Below are 16,813 nucleotides of genomic sequence, written 5' to 3' on the forward strand. Positions count from 1 at the left end.
TCTTCTGGTTTAGCCCAGGGTCCTCTTCCGTCCAGGATTTCCTCCCATGTCCAGAAATCCTTATAACGAGGCTCCTCTTTGCGCGGCTCTTCTTTGCGCTGCTCCTGCCTGTTGACACGCTGCTCGGTCCGAGTTTGGTGGGTGATTCTGTAACGGCGTTCTTGTTTAGTTGAAGGAGAGTCGGACCGAAATGCAGCGTGTAAGTTACTCATGTTTATTAAGTGAAAGACAAAAACGAACGAACTAACACGAATAACTATTAAATACAAAAACAACAAAACAGAACGAAACCTAATACAGCCTGACTGGTTTTTATAAAAAATAATTTATTATCATCAGTACCATTCATTCTTTACAAATCATAATTTACATACATACACAAAAAGATATTTTTAATTAAACTAATTAAATGAAACTAAACATAAACCCCAAACAAAACCTCAGGGGAGCATCTTCCCTCCCCGTCACCCTACAAAACACCTTTCCCTATCTCCCCGTCCCTAATCTAACCTCTTACAAATCTAAATGACACCCAGCCCTAAACCCCCCTTCCACCTCTCCCGAGCAGCATGCTGCCCCCACTTCCTCTCCTCCCTCTTCATCCTCCCCCTCAAATCTCCTTCCACTCTCCTCACTATCCCTTCCACCCCCCAATCTCTCCCTGTCTTCACCATGTTCTGCCTGGCTTCCCACAGCCCCCGTTTAAAGAGACTCATGAGAAGCCAGAGCAGAAACCTGTCCCTATCCGTCCCTCTCACTCTCCCTACACCCCTCTCTAACCTGGCCCACGTCAATACAAAATCCCCCTTTACCAAACCTAACAACACCCGTGCCCTAGCCCATACTACTCCGGCAAAGGCACAGTCCCAAAAGACATGACGCACAGTCTCCTCCCTGCCACAAGAGGATCTTGGACAGGTGGGGGATTGCACTAAACTAAACCGGTACAAGATGGAACGTACCGGCAAACGCTTATGAAGGCTCAACCAATTCAGGTCCTTGAGCCTGTTGTCCAGACCCCGCACCTGCACTCCCTCCCAGACCGCTTCCGAGATACCTACTACAGGCGCCCGACTCTCTGCCTTTCTGGCCTCCTCGTACAGGTGCCTATGATCTAAACCTACTCGGGCAACTTCAACCTCAGGGTGCGCACGCAGCCACTTGGCCGCATGACCAAAGTGCCACGGCAGCTGTTCCGCCCGAGGACCCGTGTTAGACCACACCATTATGCTTCTCGCCTGATACGAGAAAAACACCCGCAGGAAGTAACCGGACGGGTGTATCACTGGCTGAGCAAGCTCCGTTAACAAGAAAGAAACAAAATTGTGTCCAGCTTGAGGGGGAAATGTGGTACCCCCTACCTCCCTCCCCGATGGGACAGATCATACGTGCCCTGGCGACCCACTCATACCTGCCACTCCACATAAACTGAAACACAAGCTTCACTAGAGGCCTTCTCAGACAAACCGGCAATGGGTAGATGTATGCCAAATACAAAAGCGACGGCAACACATCCACCTTTAGGACCAGGACCTTGCCCATAAAAGACAAAAACCTAGCTTTCCACATTGCTAGCTTCCTCTGTACCACTGCAATACACATGTTCCAGTTTAGCGTCGCAGAGCCGGAGGTCTCAAAATGGACCCCGAGAATCCTCAGGGCCCCCTTACAGAGAGATAACCCCCAGGCACATCCGTTCTACCGCGCCATCTTCCGAAAAACTTGACGGAAGACTTTGCATGATTCAGAACTGCTCCCGACGCTCGAGTGAAATCCCCAAAGATGGCAAGGGACCTTGTCAGGCACGAGTCCTTGCACAACAACAAGGAAGTGTCGTCGGCGTACTGCGTCATCTTAACACGCAGTCCACCACTTCCAGGGATCAGCAGACCTTCCACCCCTGTGTCTGCCCTAATGGCAGCCCCCAGAGGCTCCATGTACAGAACGAAGAGGAGAGCCGAGAGTGGGCACCCCTGCCTGACCCCAGACGAGAGGTCAAAAACGTCACCCAAGTGACTATTTACACTAACTCGGCACCCCGCTCCGACATATAATGTACGAATCCATCCTATAAACTTCTCCCCAAATCCTAATCGACCTAACACTCTGAATAAAAAGGATCTATTCACGCGATCAAAGGCTTTCGCCTGATCTAGCGCTGCTACCATAAAAGGCAGTCCTCTATCTTCAACCCAAGCGATGGAGTCCCTGATTAACTGTAGGTTCCATCTAATAGAGCGGCCCTCTACCCCGCACGTCTGATCCTCATGAACGACGTAGGGAAGGGCTGTGCGCAACCGGTCTGCTAAAACCTTTGCAAGTAGCTTGTAATCTACACACAGCATGGTCAACGGCCGCCAGTTGCCAAGGTCAGTTACTTCCCCCTTCTTATATAAAAGTGACAGCACACCAACAGCCATTGATCCCCCCGGGACCCCCGTCTCAAGGATGGCCTTCAAGACTTTGAGGACCACTGGTCCAAGTATACCCCAAAACTTGAGATAAAACTCAGCCGGCAGCCCATCCATCCCAGGCACCTTCCCTTTTCCCATCCTCCTAAGAGCGCTCTCAACCTCTTCTAGTGAAATCTGGGCCTCCATCACTTCTCTAATGTCCTCCGGCAACCGCCTGGACAAGTGTTCTAAAAACACATTTCCCTGCTCTACATCTATTTCCCTTTCCTTAAATAAACCTTGGAAATGATCAGTTGTCACCCTGACCATATCCTCTGGTTCTCTAACTATACTACCATTTTCTTCCCTAACACCAAGCATTACCTTCCTACTCTGTCTTGCCCTAACCGACTTAAAGAACATAGCAGAACAAGTCTCATTATGTTCTAGAAAACCGCTATGCGCACGCTCCAGGAAAACTCGAGCCTTCCGCTCCTGCAACTCCCTGAGCTGCGCCTTTAGGGTTGAGGATCTCTCCCAGTCAAACGACCCGCCGAGGTTGCCTGCCTCGTATTCGAGATCAATTAACCTTTGGATACGATCCACCTCCCTCCTCTCCTCCCTTTTTTTCCTCTTGCAATACCCTATTATAAAAGCCCTAATCCTCACCTTAACTAATTCCCACCACTCTAACACCCCCTCGCACATGGACCGGAGACCCTCAAGCCTCCTAAAGAAAACATAAAACCCGTCAACAAAAGCCTGCTCCTCCAGCACGTCCCGATCTAGCTTCCAGTACCCCTTACCAAAGAGGCAGACCGACGACCCCACCTGCAGGAGCACCCCGTCGTGATCCGAAAAGAAAACAGGCAACAGCCGCCCAGACAACTTTCCCAAAGACCTGGGTACAAAAATATAATCGAGCCTCCGCTCAACCCCCCTGGAGTTACGCCATGTAGGACCGTCCATTTTCGGAGTAGTGTGCATACCACCATCTACCAGACCATGGCAAGCCATTAGCCTAGCAATGGCGCCTGCACTGTTATCCCCCCTCTTCCTAAATCTGTATTAAAATCCCCCCTATCACTAATTTCCTATTTGTAACACACAGGGGCGTCAGACAGTCCACCATCTCCTTCCTGTCTGCCACCCCCTGTGGCCCATACACCACCACTAATCTAAATTTACACTCCCTTATCGTGACATCCACCCCTATAACTCTCCCCTGCATTACAACAAAGGAATCTTCTACTTTTACCTCCCTGTGTCCACACAAAATCCCTACCCCAGATGAGTGCACCCCCCCTACACCCCAAACCGACTCTCCCTTGTCCCACTCCCTCTTAAATCTACTAACATCCCCTCCATCCCTCAGGTGAACCTCCTGTAAAAAACAAAAATCAAAACCCACACCCTCCAAATAACTAAAAACCGCCCTCCTCTTAACAACATCTCTTAAACCCCTTACATTTAAACTAACAAAAGTAAAATTAGACTCCATGAAGAAAATAAAATACAACATGTAATATACTCAAATACTAAACCCAGACAGAAAAAAAAAACAAAAACAGGAGACTCACCCGATGCTCCCCTGCTCCATATCTACCGGTGAGAACACCATCTGTAATCCCGACATCCCCCCCTCTTCCTCCATCACACCATCCCAGGATGCAGGAATAGTGTTTGGCTTCGGGGTGCCCTGCACCCTGGGTCTACCCCCACAATCCTCCCCCTCCCCAGTGTTGCAGCTGGTTTGGAAGAAAATTGGGGAGGCTGAGTCCCCAAACAAAAACCCCCACCTCCTCCTGTACCCAGTCCTGAGTCTTGTTAGGTGTGTCACCACCCAAATGAAGTTGAGAGTCTTGGGAAACCAGCAGCAACCCAGAGGTTTCTCCCACCCCCATTACTCTCTTGGCCATCCCCACCCCCTCACTGTCGGCCAATCGCACCCTCCTCTTCATTCTCTTCTTTGGTGATGGCGGCAGTGGAGAGATACCACCCCCTCCCCCGCCAGCTCCTCCACCATACCCCTCATCTCTTCCACCATGTCACTTTCCCCCAGTCCACTTGCTCTTCCACCGTCTTCTTCTCTAACATTCCTCCCTCACTTTCTTCTCTCTCATTCTCCTCCACTCGGTTACCTTCTTCCACCGCTTTTCCTGGTTCTCCTACTCCCGTGCCTTCCGTTTCCTTCTCTCTTCCATCCACCGCTTCTTGCTCCTCCTCCTTCCTTGTAGCCTTCCCCTCTGGACTTGTAGTCTTATCATGAGGCATGTTTCCTTCCCCTCCTCTTCTTCCCCCATCCCCAGCTCCTGCCCCCCCCAGCCGCAGACGCATATGACCTCTGACGGGCCGGGCACTCGCGCCACAGGTGTGCTGACGAGCCACACCCATGGCATGTCTTAGGCTTGTCACAATCCCTCGCCTCGTGATCCTCAGATCCACAAAATCTGCATTTTCTCATGCTGCACGAGGCAAAAATGTGTCCATAGGCCATACAGCGCCTGCAAAATGGGGGCTGACGTGCATAAAACAAAGTCCCCCTGTCAGCCCCAAGGGAGAACATAGCAGGAGGATGAAGGTATCCACCATGTCCCTTTGGGTCCTCCCTGAGGAGGGCCTGGAAACCTCTCCTCCCATTCCAAAACCCAAGGGAGTCTTTGAGGTGCCTAGCTGAGGAAACGTTATCCATGTATCTCCCCAGAAAAGCCCTCACCTCTTCATCCTTAACGTAAGGGTTATACATGTTAACAGTCACAACCCTAAAGTTATTCTTCGCCAGACTTGATATTTCGTAGTGGCACATCGGCCTCTCTCCTCCCACTGCTCTTGCCCTTCTAAGGATATCATCATGCTTTTCTTCAGAATATAGCGCGACGTCGTATGCTCCTCCAACGAGTTGCCTTGGAAACAAAACACGTCCTTCACCGTCAGCTTTAGAATCCCCATCAATATAATTCTTCCAAAAGATTCTCGTCCTAACGGCTCCAACTCCTTTTCCTTCCAAGCAAAACGAATCGTGTTAGCCAGCCCAATCCCAGGGATCGACCGTGATGATGTATTTAGCACCATCTCCGCAAGGAGAATGGCGCTCGTTCTTTTCTCTTCCGATACAAGAAAAAACGAAAATCCAAAAGTGACCGCAACTGTCCGGTGAAAACTAGCACAGAGACAGGAACAATCACCCACGAAATGCAAAGCGAAAAACAGGCTACCTAAATACGGTTCCCAATCAGAGACAACGAGAAGCACCTGACTCTGATTGAGAACCGCCTCAGGCAGCCAACCTAATTAACACCACACACACCCCTAATCAACTAGAATCCCAAACACTACAAACCCCAAAACGAAAACACAATACATAATAACCCCATGTCACACCCTGGTCTGACTAACTAATAAACTAAAACACACAATACTAAGACCAAGGCGTGACATGTAGTCGATGAACAGCATTCTCACATAGGTATTCCTCTTGTCCAGATGGGTTTGGGCAGTGTGCAGTTTGGTTGAGATTGCATCGTCTGTGGATCTATTTGGGCGGTAAGTAAATTAGAGTGGGTCTAGGGTGTCAGGTAGGGTGGAGGTGATATGGTCCTTGACTATGCCCTTATTTGCCAAATGGAGGGCGTGGGAGAGCTTGTGCTTCTATTTCCCCTAAAATGGTCCTCACAGTTGACAAAATGAACCACAATATACTAAGTTCATTTGTAACCCCAGTAAAAAAAAAAATACAATAATCGTGTTCAAATGGATGAGGTGCTCAAATTAGACATTTTACTGCCCATTTACTCAAGTCTTAGCTGGAATGCTGGCAATGTCGTGCAATGGTACAATATCTAAGAAAGTAGTAGGAAGTTAAGATACTCTTATACTTGTGTAGAAACACCGTAATCACACTATTAACAACATTGTACTATTATTAGTGTTATTACTTAATACTTTGCTAGAGCATTGCACTTTCAATGGCAGCATTTTGGGTTTGATTCCCATTGTGGGTCACACACAAGAAAATGCATCCACTCACTACTGTAAATCGGTTTGGATTAAAGCATCTTCTGAATGGCATATTATTCCACTCGTGTAACAACCAAAAGCACAAACATGTCAGTCATTAGCAGAGTCAGCAAGGAGTTTGTTTCTATAACAGCCATTTGAACAGGTGCCAAACTCTCACGCACCCCACCACCATGCCACCCCCACTCCAATACATTTAAATAGGTGTCTGTAACCCACTGAACATTATTGTAACCAGGTTGAGCATCTGAACAAGGTAAGTGGGACTTGTACCCATTCATTCCACTCTTTCTCTCTATGATGCTCTAAGCTCTGCGAATTCACTTTGCCTTATGAATGATGATGTGCAAGTTGTTATTTGTAACACCATTCTGACATAAAATTTACATTGCTTGGTCAGAGTCTATGAGAATTTCTTGTACAGTATGTGTTTCTGTTTCCTACCTTTTCATATATTTCCTAATTCCTTTATTTTAATTTTTGTGTGTATTGTTTTGTATTGTTAGGTATTACTGCACCTTTGGAGCTTGGAACATAAGCATTACGCTACACCCGTGATTACATCTGCCAAGTATGTGTACGTGACCAATAAAATGTGATTTGATTCAAAATGTTTTGATTTTGAATGAAGTACAGAATATTTGAAGTCAATTTTCATTGTCCTCCAGTGGAGTTGCTGACATTGTCTCTACTCTTCTTTCTTTTGCTCTACAGACCCCAAGATGCAGGCTCTACAGGTTTTGTCTCTGACTCTGCTGTCCGTTCTGGCAGCGAACGCCCAGACCTTCCGCCCTGGAAAATGCCCCCAACCCCCCGTCCAGGCAAACTTTGACACCGCCAGGGTGACTATACCAAACACTTATTACCGTATATTAAGTTGCGGACACACTTTACTTGGATAGTCTGGATTTTCCATCTGTAGATGCTCTACAGATGGTTATACTATCAACAAATCTGTTGATAAGCAACTGCTTACTAAGGTTACAGTTAGGATTCGTATTAGAATAAGGGTTAAGATTAGGGTTAGAGCTAGGGTTAGTAGATAGTTGAACTGTTACTAAATGTCTGTAGATCATCTACAGATGGACTATCCAAACAAAGTTTCCCTGAAGTTGCTTCTATGCATGTGTAGTAATTTGGATAGTTCATCTGTAGATGCTCTAGTCTATCGACAGTCTATCAGTAACATTTCAACTATCTATCTTAATAACCCTAGCTCCAACCCTAACCTTAACCCTTATACTAACCCTAACTTAGATCTATTCCTGGGGGGGGGGGGGACCTAACCCCAGAGCACTCAGCCATTCCATGTCATAAAATTGTCATGTAAACTTTTATCTTTGTCTTTCGTACAGTATCTGGGCAAGTGGTATGAGATCCAGAAGTTCCCTGCCATCTTCCAGAAGGGCGAGTGCAGCACTGCCACCTACTCCTTGAAGAGCCCCGGAGTAGTTGGTGTGCTCAACAGGGAGCTGCTGAATGTACATTTAAGAGATTGTTCAACAAAATAAAATGTTTGTACATTAAACTGAGAATCAGAGATATGACGTTGCCACGAGCAGCACCATAGATCCAGATGAGCACAACGTAAGACGATGCACCCAGAGAATCTCAGAGTATCTGCGCCTGTGCACAGGTTAGCTTCAATAGCTACAATGTGACAGTTTCTGAATCTGAAACAGCAAGAGAAGTTTATCATTGCGCTTCAATGCTGTTAGTTGTTGTGGAAATCGATCCGACATTGCTGTTTACTTCATGAATCGCTGACTCTAACTTTAAAGGAATAGTTTAGCAAAATGTAACTAATTTTACATGAAAGCAGACTGTCCTTTAATAACCCACGTCCAAGGCTCCTTTTCAATCAACTACAGTTAAAGAGAAACCGCACTGTGGGTTTACTCAGAATGGTAACTTAAAAAAGGTGGGATGTCAATATCCAATGAAAATGTTCACAGCTTGCGTGGGGGTGACTCGGTAAACAAGGTTATCACCTCCGATACAGCATGAACATTCAGAGTGAACGTGCAAGTGCTGCTTTCCTTTATCTACTATTGATTGAATAGGGGCCCATGAGTAAGTAGGCCTCACAAAACGCCATGTGTTTAACCTCTCTCTGTCAGGACCCGGTTACGAACCTGGGTCTCCGGAGTGAGAAACAGTCACTTAACCAACTGAGCCACGAATAGTCAGCAGAACCCAGAAGATGAGGCAGACACAGCAGTACTTAAGACGGTGTATTTAATAAAGTAAAAAGGAGAAGTCCTTCAATACAAAAATGGCAAATCCAAAAGGTGGTAGGAATAGCACAAAAAAGCCTCAAGAGATACTCAAAAACAAAAACAGAATTCCACAAGAGCATCCACCGGAATCGACAAGAATACACAGAACACTAGGGCTGGGTGCTAACATACAAACACAGAGCACAGAACTGAGGGAAACTAAGGGTTTAAATACAATCAGGGGAAAACGAGGCACAGGTGCAAATAATAATGGGGAACAAGGGAAAAAACATAAGGTCAAAAAGCACAATGGGGGCATCTAGTGACCAAAACCCGGAACAACCCTGGCCAAATCCTGACAGAATCCCCCCCCTAGGAACGGCTCCTGACGTTCCTACCAGCTCTCTCAGGGTGGAGGGCCCTGAACTGACGAATGAGGTCAGGGTCCAGGATGTCTTTGGCAGGAACCCAGGAGCGCTCCTCGGGACCGTAGCCTTCCCAGTCCACCAGATACTGCCAGGACCGCTGCACCCGGCGGGAATCCAGTATCCGATGGACGGTATAAGCCGGCTGGCCTCCAATGACACGAGGCGGAGGGGGAGGTCTGTCTGCCGGGACAAGGGGAGAAAAAACAACAGGTTTTAACAATGAAATGTGAAATTAATCTTAAGGGATCTGGGTAAGTGTAGGCGATAAGAAACTGGGTTAACTCTCCTGGCAACCTTGAAGGGACCGATGTATTTTTGGGACAGCTTGCGAGACTCCACCCGTAGAGGTAAGTCTCTTGTGGAGAGCCAGACTCTCTGGCCGGGGCGCAGGGTAGGCCCGGGACGGCGACGTCTGTTGGCTTGTTGTTGGTACCTCTGTGAGGAACGCATAAGATTGAGACGGGTCTTCCTCCACATAAGCCGACAGCGTCTGACGAACTTCAAGGCTGAAGGCACTCTGACTTCTGCCTCCTGGTCCGGGAACAATGGAGGAGCATAGCCAAACTGACACTCGTGCGGGGACATACCAGTGGAGGAGGAGCGCAAGGTGTTGTGCACGTATTCGGCCCAAACAATAAAGGATGACCATGTGGACGGGTTGTCACGAGTCATACATCGGAGGGTGGTTTCCAGCTCTTGATTCATCCTCTCTGTTTGGCCGTTGGACTCGGGATGGTACCCTGAAGATAGACTGGCAGAAGCCCCCATGAGTTGGCAGAAGGCCTTCCAAAACCTTGAGGCGAACTGGGGACCTCTGTCAGAAACCATATCTTGAGGAATGCCGAAGACTCGGAACACATGATTAATTACCAACTCAGCCGTTTCCTTGGCAGAAGGTAACTTAGTCAGAGGGACGAACCTGGCCGCCTTTGAAAACCTGTCGATTATGACTAGGATAGTAGTATTGCCATGGGATGGAGGAAGTCCAGTAATAAAGTCCAATGAGATATGGGACCAGGGTCTGTGGGGAACAGGTAAAGGGTGAAGGAGTCCTTGAGGGCGGAGGTGAGAAGATTTGCCCTGGCAGCACACGGGACAGGCATTGATGAAAGTGGCAACGTCTTCTCTTATGGTAGGCCACCAGAACTTACGCTGGATGAACTCCAAGGTGCGACCTACGCCCGGATGACAGGTGAGGCGAGAGGAGTGCCCCCACAGAAGGACCTGAGTCCTCACTGCCTTGGGGACAAACAACCGATTGGCAGGACCTCCTTCCGGGTCCGGTTCGCTAGCTTGAGCACGTCTCACGGTATCCTCAACTTGCCACGAGATCGGAGCCACAATCTTAGCAGCAGGAAGGACAGGCATGTCCGTGTCATCTCGAATGGCAGGAGCGTAGACTCGGGACAGGGCATCCGGTTTGAGATTCTTCGACCCGGGCCGATAGGTGAGGATAAACTGGAATCGATTGAAGAAAAGAGACCATCTAGCTTGTCTAGAGTTCAACCGCTTCGCCTGCTGGATATACTCCAGATTTTTGTGGTCCGTAAGCACTTGAAACGGGTGAGAAGCCCCTCGAGCCAGTGTCTCCATTCCTTCAATGCCATCTTAACCGCTAGGAGTTCACGATCCCCACATCGTAGTTCCTCTCAGTCGGGGTAAGCCGGTGTGAGAAGAAAGCGCACGGATGAAGCTTCTTGTCTTCACCCCTCTGAGACAGGACATCTCCAACACCAACCTCTGATGCGTCTACCTCCACCACAAATGGTTCATCCGTAGTCGGTAGTATCAGGATGGGAGCAGAGAGAACGCGCTGCTTGAGTCCTTGGAAGGCCGTCTCAGCTTCTCTTCCCCACAAAAACCTTGCATTGCCACCCTTGGTTAAAGCTGAGAGAGGGGCTGCCACCAAGCTGAAGTTCTTGATGAACTTGCGGTAAAAGTTTGTGAAGCCCAGGAAACGCTGAACTTCCTTAACGGATTTGGGGGTGGGCCAATCCGCTACCGCCCCTACCTTCCTGGGGTCCATTTGGACTCGACCGGGTTCCACTACAAATCCCAGGAATTGTTCTCGGGATGAATGGAATTCACATTTTTCCGGCTTAATGTACAGATGGCTGTCTAGGAGGCGTTTGAGTACTTGTCTGACATGCTTAGTGTGTTCTTGAAGGGAGCTCGAAAAGATGAGGATGTCATCCAAGTAAACGAACACAAATATGTTAAGCATATCCCTAAGCACATCGTTTATGAGCGCTTGGAACACCGCTGGGGCGTTGGTCAGGCCGAAGGGCATCACCAAGTATTCATAGTGACCAGTAGGCGTGTTGAAAGCGGTCTTCCACTCGTCACCAGGTCTGATCCGCACAAGATGGTCAAGCTTAGTGAAAACAACTGCTTCCTGGAGCAGCTCAAAGGCTGTGGCCATAAGGGGTAGCGGGTAACGGTTACGGACGGTTATGGCATTGAGTCCCCGGTAGTCGATGCAAGGACATAATCCACCGTCTTTCTTGGCCACAAAGAAAAACCCTGCTCCCGCCGGGGAGGTGGATGGACGCATGAGGCCTGCTTCCAGAGCGTCCTTGATGTAGGTATCCATAGCAGCTCGTTCGGGTGGAGATAGGGAAAAGATCCGACCCCTGGTGGGGCAAGTGCCCGGAAACAGGTCGATGGGGCAATCGTAAGGTCTATGGGGTGGTAGCATGGTGGCCCTCTGTTTGCTAAACACCAGTTTGAGGTCATGGTAACACTCGGGAACTCGGGTCAGGTCGATGGATTCTAAAGACTCGGGAGTAGAACTCGGGGAATTCTGGAAAATACAAGTAGCTTGGCACGTAGGACCCCACTGCTTGATAGTGCCCATAGACCAGTCGATGTGAGGGTTATGGCTGTGAAGCCAGGGGTATCCAAGGACGAGAGGGAACTCGGAACAGGAGATCAAATGAAAGTTCATCAATTCCTGGTGTTGTGAAACTGAAAGTCGCAAGGAGGTAGTGACATGAGTGACAAGTCCAGATCCCAAAGGGCTTCCATCCAATGTAGTGACCCTCATGGGTTCACTTAGAGGTTCAGAGGGAACACCATTCTCCTTCGCCCAGACACCATCCATGAAGTTACCTGCGGCTCCAGAGTCTACCAAGGCTTGAAGGTGAAGCTTGTGGTTGTCCCAGGAGAGGGTGACTGGAATGAGCAGACGGGAGTTGGACGGATGGGAGGAGGTTATGTTTCCCGTTACAGTTCCCCCGGTCTGTACGGGACAGAGCGTTTCCCTGGAGCCCGGGACACGTGGAACGGAAATGGCCCGGTTTGCCGCAATATAGACAGCGTCGCTCCCTCATCCGGCGGTCTCTCTCAGCCTGGGAGATGCGTCCAATCTGCATGGGTTCCGATGGAGCCAGCGAGGATAAAGGTGGGGACTCGGAGCTGGGACTGATAGGGGCTAGAGGTCTACGGTTGAGTTCTCTCTCTCTCAGACGCTGGTCAATGCGTGAGGCCAACTTGATCAGGGACTCGAGATTGTCCGGTGGTTCCCGAGTGGCCAGTTCATCTTGGATAGTGTCGGAAAGGCCTTTCAGAAAGCACACCGTGAGCGCCTCGTTGTTCCAGCCACTTGCTGCTGCCACCGTGCGGAACTGGATGGCATAGTCCGTCACGCTGCGCCAACCTTGGTGGAGAGTCAGGAGCTGTTTGGCTGAGTCAGAACCACTGCTTGGGCCTTGAAACACTCGTTTGAATTCCTCAGCAAAGGCAGAGTAGCTGGCACAGCAGGAACTATGGGCATCCCACACAGCAGTAGCCCAGGCCAGGGCTTTTTCCGACAGCAGGGTGATGATATAAGCAATCTTAGACCGGTCGGTGGGAAACGACGAGGGTTGTAGCTCAAAGGAGAGAGAACATTGGGTGAGAAACCCTTTACAAGCACTTGGATCACCTGAGAACCGTTGGGGAGGTGGAAGACGAGGTTCAGCCAGGGGGTTAACTGCCATGGGTACGTGAATCTGAGGTACTGGGACGGGAACTGTTGCCGGGGTAAGACGATCAGATATTTGCTTAATGGAAGTCAGCATCTCCGACAGAAGATGAGAATGTCTAGCCTTTAAGGCCTCTTGCTGAACCAGGGCGGCTTCGTGGCGTTGGACAGTCTCCTGGTGGTGGGACAGCATGGCAAAAAGGTCCTGGGAACTGGCTGCCTCTGGGTTCATTTTTGGCTCTGTGTTTCAGTCAGGACCCGGTTACGAACCTGGGTCTCCGGGGTGAGAAACAGTCACTTAACCAACTGAGCCACGAATAGTCAGCAGAACACAGAAGATGAGGCAGACACAGCAATACTTAAGACGGTGTATTTAATAAAGTAAAAAGGAGAAGTCCTTCAATACAAAAATGGCAAATCCAAAAGGTGGTAGGAATAGCACAAAAAAGCCTCAAGAGATACTCAAAAACAAAAACAGAATTCCACAAGAGCATCCACCGGAATCGACAAGAATACACAGAACACTAGGGCTGGATGCTAACATACAAACACAGAGCACAGAACTGAGGGAAACTAAGGGTTTAAATACAATCAGGGGAAACGAGGCACAGGTGCAAATAATAATGGGGAACAAGGGAAAAAACATAAGGTCAAAAAGCACAATGGGGGCATCTAGTGACCAAAACCCGGAACAACCCTGGCCAAATCCTGACACTCTCTCCCTTTTTCTCTCAGGTCTAACAACACTGTCAATGCTATTACTGGCTATGCTAAGGTCAAGGACCCCTCTGAGCCCGCCAAGCTGGAAGTCACCTTCTTCGAGGGTAAACATACCTCTAATATATTTGTCTCAACATTCTTGTGAGGTTGACCTATATAAGTCCATTTGACATTTTATGTTGTCTGTCTTTGACCCATGTCTGGTCTGAGGCGTATATGTCTATGTATACTGTATGTTTTTGAATATATGTTTTCCTCTCCTGCAGACTCTTCCCCTGGCCCCTACTGGGTGTTATCCACTGACTACGAGGGCCACTCTGTGGTCTACAGCTGCACTGAATACCTGGGTGCCTTCCACGTGGACTTTGCCTGGATCCTGAGCAGAGAGCCAACCCTCTCTAAGGAGAAACTTGGGGAGCTCTACAACGTGTTCACCTCCAACGGCATCAACATCGACGTGATGACCATCACCGACCAGAGCCAAGAGCTGTGCGTTGACATGCTTCTGTGGGCCTAAGAGACTACCTGATTCAGTTTAGAAAATGCATATGTTTTACATTCATCACATGGCATGCACATAGAGTACCAAATTGTTAGGACATGTAAGCACCTTCATCTGCGTTTCAGCTATGGATTTGATCTACGCAGGTGCTAGCACCAGCCGAGCGAGCCTCCCTCTTTAGTGCGAGTGAAGTGAGTTTGGAACAACTGAATGTATGCTCCTTGGAAGTAGTTTTCACATACAAACATGTTTACAAATTAATACAAAATTAAAAGCTGAAATTGATTATAAGTATTCAATCCCTTTGTTATGGCAAGCCTAAATCATTTCAGGAGTAAAAATGTGCTTAACCAATCACGTAATAAAATGCATGGACTCATTCTGTGTACAATAATATTGTTTGACATTATTTTTGAATGACCACCTCATCTCTGTACCCCACACATATAATTATCTGTAAGGTCCCTCAGTCGAGCAGTGAATTTCAAACACAGATTCAACCCAAAAGACCAGGGAGTTTTACAATGCCTCGCAAAGAAGTGCACCTATTGGTAGATGGGTGCTTAACAAATCATGTAATAAGATGCATGGTCTCATTCTGTGTACAATAATATAAAACATGTAAAAAGCAGACACGGAATATACCTCTGAGCATGGTGAAGTTATTAATTACACGTTGATGGTGTATCAATACAATACATCGATACAGGCGCCCTTCCTAACTCTGTTGATAGAGAGGAAGGAAACCGTTTAGGGACTTCACCATGAGGCCAATAGTGACTTTCAAACAGTTACAGAATTGAATGGCTGTGATATGAGAAATCTGAAGATGGACCAACAACATAGTACTTTCTCCACAATACAAATCTAAATGACAGAGTGAAAGTAATGAAGCCTGTAGAGAATATAAATAATCCGAAACTTGCATCCTGTTTCCAACGAGGCACGAAAGTAAAACTGCAAAAGAATTGTCAAAGAAATTCACGTTATGTCCTAAAATATAAATTGCCTTGAAAATATGGCTGCTTCATGTTATGGGTATGCTTGTTTTTAGAAAAAAAGAAATGGAATAGAGCTAAGCACAGGCAAAATACTAGCGGAAAACCTGGTCTGCTTTCCAAAAGACACTGGGAGACAAAATACACCCTTCAGCAGGAAAATAACCTGAAACACAAGGCCAAATATACACTGTTGCTTACCAAAACCAGATTGAATGTTCCAGAGTGGCCCAAGTCACAGTTTTGACTTAAATTGGCTTGAAAATCTATGGCTGTTTGACTTGACAGAGCTTGAAAAATTGAAAAATAATCTGAATGAGCAAATGTTGTAGAAAGCTCTTAGAAACTCACCCAGAAAGACTCCCAGCTGTAATTGCTGCCAAAGATGATTCTAACATATATTGACTCGGGGTGTAAATAATGATGTAAATCAGACATTTCTGCATTTCATTTTCAATAAATTAGCAAAAATTTCTCCAAAGATGTTTTCACTTTATCATTATGTGGTATTGTGTGTATATGGGTGAGAGAAAAAAAATGTAATCCATTTTCAATTCAGACTGTAACACAACAAAAATGGGCAATAAGTTAAGGGTTATGCTTACTTTCTGAAAGCACTGTATGTGCACGCTGAATGCCCTAACCGCTAGACCACGATTGAACTAATTTGTACAGTTCATTCGTAACCTTACGATACACTAGACACTTGTATGTTGTAGTCTAGTGGAGCTCAATATCTATATTTTGTTATTAAGCTATAAAAAAACAATGATTGTTGATGTGTATGGCTGCATTTCAGATTTAAATGTTGCAGTAATAGGACCTAGGCCTAGTTTTTGATTGAGCAAGAAAGAACATTATTTTCATAGCAAGCCCTGATCCCAATGACTCAACAGACTGTTATTGCCCTGGGGACAACAAATTCCTGTTGAATGGGCGACATGGAGCAGGGGCCTGCATGGAGACTCTGAGCCTGGGCCTGTACGTACAGTCACTTTAGGGACGACGTCATCTACGCACTTATTGATGAAGCCAGTGACTGATGTGGTGTACTCCTCAATGCCATCGGAAGAATCCCGGATCATGTTCCAATCTGTGCTAGAAAAACAGTCCTGTAGCTTAGCATCTGCTTCATCTGACCACTTTTTTATTGACCCGAGTCACTGGTGCTTCCTGCTTTAATTTTTGCTTGTAAGCAGAAATGAGGAGGATGGAATTATGGTCTGATTTCAAATCAAATTTTATTTGTCACATACACATGGTTAGCGGATGTTAATGCGAGTGTAGCGAAATGCTTGTGCTTCTAGTTCCGACAATGCAGTAATAACCAACAAGTAATCTAACTAACAATTCCAAAACTACTGTCTTACACTTGTGTGTATAAGGGGATAAAGAATATGTACATAAAGATATATGAATGAGTGATGGTACAGAGCAGCATAGGCAAGATACAGTAGATGGTATTGAGTACTGTATATACATATGAGATGAGTATGTAAACAAAGTGGCATAGTTAAAGTGGCTAGTGATACATGTATTACATAAAGATGCGGTAGATGATATAGAGTACAG

General features: G+C 47.2%; 1 protein-coding gene across 1 annotated transcript; it reads left to right on the top strand.

Annotated features, from left to right (window-relative positions):
- Positions 1–7,132: 7,132 nt before the first annotated feature.
- Positions 7,133–14,258, top strand: LOC135508238 (apolipoprotein D-like). Its single transcript, XM_064928290.1, has 4 exons — positions 7,133–7,252; positions 7,766–7,892; positions 13,762–13,845; positions 14,008–14,258. The coding sequence occupies exons 1-4, from the start codon at positions 7,133–7,135 to the stop codon at positions 14,256–14,258; spliced, it is 582 nt and encodes a 193-aa protein (XP_064784362.1).
- The last annotated feature ends 2,555 nt before the right edge of the window (positions 14,259–16,813 follow it).

The sequence above is a fragment of the Oncorhynchus masou genome, chromosome 3 (genome assembly GCF_036934945.1).
Source record: "Oncorhynchus masou masou isolate Uvic2021 chromosome 3, UVic_Omas_1.1, whole genome shotgun sequence".
In the NCBI taxonomy this organism is placed as follows: Eukaryota; Metazoa; Chordata; class Actinopteri; order Salmoniformes; family Salmonidae; genus Oncorhynchus; species Oncorhynchus masou.

Coding starts and splice junctions, on each gene's coding strand:
- LOC135508238 (XM_064928290.1), top strand. CDS start 7,133: ATGCAGGCTCTACAGGTTTTGTCTCTGACTCTGCTGTCCGTTCTGGCA. Junction 7,253..7,765: donor CAAACTTTGACACCGCCAGG/GTGACTATACCA, acceptor TCTTTCGTACAG/TATCTGGGCAAGTGGTATGA. Junction 13,846..14,007: donor GGAAGTCACCTTCTTCGAGG/GTAAACATACCT, acceptor CCTCTCCTGCAG/ACTCTTCCCCTGGCCCCTAC.